The following is a 9,210-nucleotide window of genomic DNA, read 5'->3' as shown; positions in this document are numbered from 1 at the left end:
AGAAGGGAAAGAGAATTATAAAGCAATTGACTATAAATAACCCACCGCAGGAAAGATAAGTTGTTGGAACTCTTATTAATTGGAGTTAGATGTCTCATTAGTTGACAAGAAAGGAAATAGATTTTTGGATCTCTTGATAAACAAAATGTTTAATGAGTGTTAAAAGTTACAAAATGATTCAGGTGAACAGGAGAGCTGTGACAATTCTCAGATGATAACAGCAATTACAGGTAAGATAAGGCAGAAGGGAGACTTAAAAGGGACTGTACCTTATGCTATATTTTTAATCGTTTTAAATTTTTGTCGTGTTTAAAAAAATAAAATATCTACAACAAACCTTACTAACTCTCCTGTCCATGTTTTATCTTCTTTTCTACATCCTAATTTGTTTCTGACAAGCTCCCACTTGCCTCTCCTTGGGATCACTTCATCTCCCACTTAAAAAAAAAAAAAATCACTCCCTGCAGAGTCTTCCCTATCCCAATCCTTTCCCTGACTTTTGTACCCTCAGCATTCTTTGGTTTGTTTGTTTGTTTGTTTGTTTGTTTGTTTGAGACAGGGTCTCCCTGTAGTCTCAGTTGGCCTAGAACTCGCTATGTAAACCAGGCTAGCTTCGATCTCACAAAGATTCACCTGCCTCTACCTCCAGTGCTGGGATTAGAGGCCTGTGCCGTCACAACTGGCTCCCTCAGTATTCTTACCAGACTCTTAGTGAAAGCGCAAGTGACCTGTTTTGCCCAGATTGAGAATTCTAGGAAGGCAGAATCCTCTGCCCCCCCCAGCCCCCCCCCAAAGACTCTTTAGCTCACAGTACAGTATATGGGGTGGAGGAGGTGTTTTGGAAAATATTTGACTTTATGGATGAAATCCCAGAGTCAGCTAGCATCTGCGAGTTATGAATGTTGAACCGAGGATCCTCATATTGCCACGAAATAGCAGTCATTTTCCAGGATCATTTTCCAGTTATCCAGGAAAAGTCAATCCTCTGATATTTCCAAGGTGAGATTAATGTCTGCATACCATACCTAAAAATTAAAAAACAAGACTCTGTGATTTAGTATTTTTGGCTTAGTGTGTGCTGTAATTGAAGAGTGGCCTAGTTACCCCAGGCCTTTACTTATTAGTTTTTCATAGCCAAAGACCTGATCTTAAAATGCTAGTGCTTTTTTAAAAAAATGAAATTATATATTTTTATTTGTATGAGTGTTTTGCCTGCATGTATATAAGTGCAACCATGTCGTACAATGCTCATAGAAGTCAGAGGAGGGTGTCAGTGTCCCTGGAACTGCGGTTACTGACAGTTCTTAGCTGCCATGTCGGTCCTCTGCGAGAGCAGCCAGTGCTCTTAACCTCTCCAGCCTCTATTTTTGGTCTTTTGGGGGCAGGGTCTCCTGTAGCTCCAGCTGGCCTGGAACTCACTTTGTAGACCAGGTTGGCCTTAAACTCACAAAGATCTGCCTGCCTCTGCCTCTCAAGTGCTGGGATTAAAGGCATGCACCACCACACCCAGCTCCAGACTCCTTTTTTTAACTTAATTTTTTAAAATTATTTTTATTTTCTATGTATGAGTGGTATGCCTGCATATAAGTAAGTACACCCGTGTTGTGCAATGCCCATGGAGGACAGAAGAGGCTGTTGGATCCCCTGGAACTGGAGTTACAGACAGTTGTTAGCTGCCATGTGGGTGCTGGGATTTGTACCTGGGTCTTCTCTGGGTCTTCTGCAAGAACAGTCAGTGTTCTTAACCTTTGAGCCATCTCTCCAGCCCCTAGCCTCCTTTTTTTTTTTTTTTTTTTTTTTCTTTTTGAGACAAGGTCTCCCTGTAGCCCTAGCGGTCCTGGAACTCACTATGTAGACCAGGCTGGCCTTGAACGCTCAGAGATCCGCCTGCATCTGCCTCCCGAGTGCTGGGATTAAAGGTATGCATAACCACGTCGGGCCAGCCTCCTTTTTAAAAAAATTTATTTATTTATTTAATTTTTTGAGACAGGGTCTCCCTGTAGCCCCAGCTGCCCTGGAACTCACTATGTAGACCAGGCTGGCCTTGAACTCACAAAGATCCACCTGCCTCTGCCTCCCAAGTGCTGGGATTAAAGGCGTGCACCACCACGCCTGGTTAAAAAGATGTATTTATTTTTAAGTGTATGAGTGTTTTGCCTGCACATGTGTACCAGTGCATACAATGCCCTCAGATGCTAGAAGAGAGCATCATATCTCCTAGAACTGGAGTTACAGATGATAACTGCCATGTGGGTGCTGGGAACTAAACCCCAGTGACCTGTGCAAAAGCAGCCAGTGCTTTTAACCACTGAGCCATCTCCACCCTTTAAATGGTAGTGCTTTAGATAGCATTCTTTTTGAACTATGTTAATAGTGAGTTATTTCTGCTTCCTGTGCCAGGAACACCTGGCTGTTTATGGTCCTTATGGTACAATAACTGTGTAATGATTACCCACTTTATGTTTAGCACTTATTGCTTTAATTATTAAGCAAAATGAGGCTGTTGAAATTATATAAGAAATTTAGGTTCAATTTTATGACCTGTTCATGGTCCTACATTTGAAGATTTGTTTTATTTTTAAGTCATTATAAATCTGTGGGTATGTGTGTTCATTTTTCATTTTAAGAATCTGTAAGTAACTGTAATTAATGCACACTACATACAAGATAGAAGATAAACAACGTTAGATACAGAAAGCTATAGGAAGACCTGGAAGCATGACTGCTAGCCGGTGATGAGTCATGAGACCTTATGTATATAGAGTGTTCGCATGTCTGTATGTGCAACACATCCACACCTGTTACCTGTGGAGGCCAGAAGAGAGGATTGGATTCCCTGGAAGTAGAGCTACAGATGGATGTGAGCCACCACGGGGTGGGAACTGATCCTGGGTCTTTTGCAAGAGCAGCAAGTGCCATCTTCTTAGTGAGGTTTTTGTTTGTTTGTTTGTTTGTTAAAAACAAAAAAAGCAAAAAAAAAAACCAAAAAACTCATGTGTGGTACTGTAAACATAACCAATACACATGGCTGGAGAGGTCATAGATCTTAGAGAAAACCCCAGGACCGTCACATCTGTAGACTGTCACATCCATAGACTGATGTAATTTCTTACTATGTGCAAAATATCCTTATATTTACAGAAAAGTATTCTAATCACCACTCATCAAAGAATCTTCTTTTGTACCAGACAGAGACTATTACAGAGTACCACAACTGGTCACACACAGACATTGACTATGAATTACCCAAGCCTAAGTGGCACATCTACAATGCAACCTCTACACCTAAGGCTCATGGAACATAGAACAAGGGGTAAAGAGGACACTAATAAATATCTCAGTTTTCATCAATGAAGCTCCCTTATGCAACAGCGGGCCAGGAACACAAAAAATTACAAATGACCAAAGTATAGAGATTGAGTCTGCAGAATGCTGGGTTTTGGACAGTACTCCTATATTAAACTTCACTCACCCAGGGCTCAGAGACCATTGCAGAAGAGAGGGCAGAAAGATTGTAAGAGCCAGGGAGGACGTGCATGTCCATATGGAAAGAGAGTCCTACAAGCTCCTGGGACCCTGCTCATTTGAACCTACAGTAATGGTGTCAGCATGCACAAGACTCATGCAAACTCAAGCAGACAAAAACTCGGCATAGAACTGGGGAAATGGACAGCAGACCCCAATCTTCCTAAAGTGAGGAGCTCTAGATAGGCTGACTAGACCTCAGTAGATAAACTTGTACTGAGGGACATCTAGGGGCACTAACTTAACACAATAGGCCTTAACACAAATGATAGAATGTATGAATTCCAGTGGGGGGGCTATGGGAGGGTGCCAGTGGGGAAAGGGATATATAGATGATTAAGATTGATTGAGATGTTCTATATGAAATACACAAAAATTCAATTAAAAAAATTAAAGCTGGGGCTGGTGAGATGGCTCAGCAGGTAAAGACACTTGCTGCTAAGCCTGATGACCTGAATTGATCTTGGGATCCAAATGGTGGCAGGAGAAAACCAACGTAGGGAAGTTGGCCTCTGACCTCTACATGTGCACTGCAGTACACACAAATGTGATAAAATATTTTTTAATTAAAACTTTAATTTTGTGAAACTGAATAAGTAATATAACTGTCCTATTTGAGAGGGTAGATATATCTAATTTTTTTAAACCAATCTCAATGACCATAGGGACCACTGTCCCCTAAAAGTCCATTGTCATTTCAAAGATTGCAATCTGGATAGTAGTCAAAGATGCTTCATCATTTCAGAATCTTCTGGAGAGTAAGATTAAAAACAGTGACAGCAATCACAGTTTGCCCTTTTTCAGCTCTTTTAGGGGCAAACATTGAAATGTTAGCTGATCTGGTAACTGGGCTTCTCCTTTGAGACTGTCATATTTTGAGCCCAGTCATCTTAACTGTATTCACACATAGGTGTAATTTTGTAGCCTGAATGTTTTTCTATATGTATGCAGTGCTTTCCCTGCATTGTGGTAAAAGTCAATAATTGAATCTATGAGTCTAGTGGAGTGACTTGTTACAGTGTGTACAGTTTCCCATAAGTGTGGTAGAAACATACAGGTGGAATTGATGCTTACAATTATTATATATAAAAACATCCTTTAAAGGGTCCATTAACCAGCCCCACTTGCTTTCAATGGGGGTATTGATTTGGGGTAACATACCATAATGGTCCAGAAATTGATACTGATATATTAGTTGAATAAGCTGAGGATGATGGAAAATTGTGTTATTGAGGCAAAAACAGTATAACAAGTGGCTTAAAATGGAGAAAACACAGCCCTGTCAGAACTACCCAGCTGCGAAAACCCAGATGCGGGAAGCAAGCAAGTGACTGAAGCATGGGTTTTGTAAGCATCCAGGTAGAATTTAAAAGATTCCAAAGTAGAGGTTTAATATGTAGGAATTGTATAGTCAGCCTATCAGTAAGCCTTCCCACCTTTTCATTGAGTTATATAGGCCTTCCATTTAAAACAGAGATAAAGGACTTAGCATTCAACGGTGCTGAAGCAATGGAGGAAGGTATTAGAAATGGGCCAGAGATGAAGAGTTGACAAAATTAGCCCATTTTGCATGAAATAGAGGGCCACAATGTGTTTGATTGTGGTTTGGAGTGTATGAAGAGTTTTAATAGAGAGGAAGTGTGACCAGCAGTTATCTACATCCACTGAAGGGAGACCTGGGGGAACAAAGGCATTTTACATTCATTATTTAAAAGAATGTATAGTTTGGGATTTCCAAAGAAACTGTGGTCCTTTTGCATTAGACATCATAGATTAATTTTAAAATTTATTATTTATTTTTTAAAAAAATATTATTTTTATTTTACGTGTATGAGTGTATTGCCTGCATGTAAGTACACCCATGTGCAATGCCCGTGGAGGTCAAAAGAAGGCATCAGATCCCCTGGAACTAGAGTTACAGATGGTTGTTAGCCGTCATGTGGGTACTGGGCATTGAACTCTGGTCCTCTGCAGTAGCAGTCAGTGCTCTTAACTGCTGAGCCATCTATCCAGCCCCTTAAAATTTATTTTAAAATAAATTGAAGCTTACCAAAAAAGTTGAGGAACAAAGTCCTCCGATATTTCCCTCGCCCAGATCCCTTAAGTCCTGACACTAAGAAAGTGTTCCCACTTACCTATCTAAAAATCAGTACTCTATCTAACCATTTGAAACTGTAAGTATGATGGCCCATCACTACTGAAATCTTGTTTGTTTCTAAAACAAAAATGCTCTTGTAGACAACCACTTTATGACCCTCTCAATCAGCTTTGCTGGACCCATCCACAGACTTACATCAGATACCAGTTGTCCCAACAATGTCCCTTTTTTTTTTGTGGTCTAGGGTTTCATCTGGAAATACGGTTTATATTTGATTGGCCCTGGATGATTTCACAGTCTGTCCCTGTCTTTCATATTCCTGACATTTTTTTTTTTTTTGGTCTTTTGAGACAGGGTCTCCCTGTAGGCCCAGTAGTGTGGAATTTGCTATGTAGACCTAGCTAACCTCAATCTCACAGAAATTTGCCTGCCTCTGCCTCCCAAGTGTTGGAATTAAAGGTGTGTTCCACCATACCTGACTCCCTGACAATTTTTTAAAAAATATTTTATTATTTTTATTTTGTGTGCGTGGGTGTCTTGCCTGCATGTGTGCAAGTGCACCCGTGTCATGCAATGCCCACAGAGATCAGAAGAGGGCCTTGGATTCCTCTGGAACTGTAGTTAAGGGCGTTAGCTGCCCTGCGGGTGCTGGTAATTGAACCCTGGTCCTCTGTACCAGCAGCCAGTGCTCTTATACTGAGCTATCTCTCCAGCCCTGGCAATTCTTAAGTACAACATTTATTCTAGAAAGTGACCTTCTAGCTGGTGCTTTTGAATGATTCTTCATGATCAGACTCCATTCATTCAGTCTTGGCAGTAATACCACAGGGACACAGGGTCCCAGATATACTTAAAAATCTTTCTGTCTTTGTAATTTAAGGACAAATTCCCCACACTGCCTCATCAATCATTACTAAAGTACCCAATTAATTATGAAACTTTTGAAGAAGTAATAATCAAGATTTCAATATAAATTTCTAATGTGGAAGTAATTATACTGTTTTATCTTCACTTTTATTATGAGTTCAGTCTTTTTTGTTTGCTTTTTAAAATTTTTTATTTTATTTTTATTTTATGTGTATGAGTGTTTTGCCTGCATGTATATAAGTGTTCCTGTGCACGCAGTGCCCACAGAGGTCAGAAGAGGCATCAGATCCCCTGGAACTAGAGTTAAGGATGGTTGTTAAATGTCATGTAGGTGCTGGGAACTGACCCAGTTCTTCTGCAAGAGTAGCTGGTGCTCTTAAGCACTGAGCAATCTTTCCATCCTCATTTGTTTGTTTTTGAGACAGAGTCTCATGTAGCTCAGGCTGGCATTTCCTCAAACATTTCCTCTTTGTTGAGTCCTTGTTTCTGAGACAGGTCTTCAGTATGTAGCCTGGACTGGGCCTAAAAGTCTTTTTTTTAAAAAAAGAATTTTTTATTTTTATGTGTATGAGTGTATTGCCTGCATATGTGCAAGTACACACATGTCATGCAGTGACCGAGGAAGTTAGAAGAGGGTGTTGGATTCCCCTGGAACTGGAGTTACAATCAGTTGTTAGCTGCCATATGGATGCTGGGAATTGAACCCAGGTACTCTGCTAGAGCAGCCAGTGCTTTTAACTGCTGAGCCATCTCTCCAGCTCCTGCCCCTAAAGTCTTAATCCTCTTGTCCTAGCCTCTGGTGGGCTTGGTTTGCAGGCGTGTTTGCTTCAGATTGGTGGTCCTTTTGGTTTTTTCCCTGCTTCCTTGGCAATCTATCTTTTTATATCTTCGTTTCAATCACACCTGGCATTTTCTGCTTTTTAAATAGATTGACAAGCATTCTCACAAAGGTGTAATGATTTCAAAGGGCATCATGTTCTAAATCCACGCTATTTTTTATTATAGTGAAAAGAAGAGATTGGACCTGGAAGACAAACTTTATGAATATAATAAGTCTGATAAGTGCAGGTAAGATATGACAGTGGTGATAATTTTCAAACTTGTTTATAGATATTTATCAAAATTTAATCCCCACTGTTATGTTATAAATTCTGTAGTTGGAATATTTTAACCATTCTTTTATTTCCAATGCATAATAATTTCAAATGCAAGCTGTAGTTTTATATAATCATTATTAATAAACATTTTCATATTTAGTTTTGTGTTATTTCAAGAATATGCTTTTACTTAAGTGTTTTAAAATAAGAAGTATAGTCAGATCCTTTTGCTTACAGTTTAAACAAATTTAGCTTCTGTAGTGACTAAAGCATGTAATTATTGTAGCTGATCTTTCAGCACACTGCTATTGGCAGGGTTACCTCTATTGCATTTGTTCATGGATATTTGAGAATGACTATTGAAGTTATTGTAAGTAGTGGAGACCCTTTTTTAGGTTTCTTACTATAATGTTAAAAGAGACTTTTAATATTTTAATTTCTATTTTATAAAAACCCGAATTTGATCCTTAAGCCAAATGTATGCATTACCTCCAGTATTATTCTTATGAAGAATTTCAGACTATAATAGCACTACATTTGTGATTTATCAGTGTCATATTAACAGTGAGAAATGAAAAGATCTCATCTAGACTAGAGAAAAGCCAAGGAAACCTTCAAACTACCCATTATGTCCATTTACTTCTTCACTTTCAAAACTCTTCTTCAGTTTTAAATTCTAGTGCACTCTCAAAGTTTCCAGTCAAGGTAGACAGCCATATGCATCAAGCACCTCTAAAGAGATAAGAAAGAGCTTGTCTTGTCTCTGGAAGAAATAGCAGTACTGAGAAACCCAGGCCTCAAGAGTGGCTCAAGTCTGCAGAGATTGTGGCAGCTGCCAGGTTTTTTTTTGCCAGTGGCTACAGGGACAGAGGACAGGGTTTAGACTTTCCATGCAGCCTTTTGGGCAGCTTCCTGGCATACTGGGCAAGAGAAGTGAGTGTGAGAGAATGGGAGCCTTCACTAAGCTCCCAGTTGGCTATCTTCCTCTCTCTTATATCCAGGAACACAGAGGATATGATTTGTCCAAAATGGGCTTTCTTAGACTGCCTGTAGGTAAAATCCATACTAATGTGGTTCCCATCAACCATGTGGTTCCTCCAGAAAGCAGAATCTGGCAGGACGGTTTGTGTGTTTGTGGTGGCTTATCTGAGGAAGTTGTCTGGTGAAACTAGAGAGTGGGACTATGAAGAAGAACATAGGAGCTGCCTGGAGTTCCTGCCAGAGCCTCAGAGGAGCAAAGTAGATGCTTCCCTCAAAATAGAGTGTCCAAGCAAAGGAAGAGATGCTGTATTCTCTCTAGGTGGGCCCTGATGGAGTTAACACCTCAGATCCACGCTTTTCATGCTGCAGACCCAGAAAAGCACCCAGGGAAAGAAGATGCTGTGATGCTGTCAGGTTGTTCTGGCTAGAGAAAAGGTGCATCAAGAAAAATGTAAAGAGGGCCTGGAGGGTTCTACTCAGCAGCAGGCTTTCAGAGTCTTTCTTATCGCTGTTTTAAATGCAGCATCGCCCTTATTCTCCTTCTTCCTTTTAAAATTCTACACTGACTGTAACTGTAATTTCTTTCTTTCTTTTTTTTTTTTTTTGAGACAGGGTCTCACTATGTCACCCTGGCTAGCCTGG

The 9,210-nt window shown here is 40.0% G+C and overlaps 1 protein-coding gene across 5 annotated transcripts in view; it reads left to right on the top strand.

Annotated features, from left to right (window-relative positions):
* The window catches only part of Kiz (kizuna centrosomal protein), a 142,820-nt gene that overhangs the window by 742 nt on the left and 132,868 nt on the right, over positions 1-9,210 (top strand). For all 5 annotated transcript variants that reach the window (XM_029567604.1, XM_008841289.2, XM_029567598.1 and 2 more), the window contains exon 2: positions 7,496-7,558. In XM_029567604.1, the coding sequence (XP_029423464.1) occupies positions 7,496-7,558 (63 nt within the window). The remainder of the gene's footprint in view (positions 1-7,495; positions 7,559-9,210) is intronic.

Source organism: Nannospalax galili, unplaced genomic scaffold (genome assembly GCF_000622305.1).
Source record: "Nannospalax galili isolate Female #2095 unplaced genomic scaffold, S.galili_v1.0 scaffold510, whole genome shotgun sequence".
Taxonomy (NCBI): Eukaryota; Metazoa; Chordata; class Mammalia; order Rodentia; family Spalacidae; genus Nannospalax; species Nannospalax galili.
Note: the sequence above shows the minus strand (reverse complement) of the source record. Positions and strands in the feature narration are given on the sequence as shown.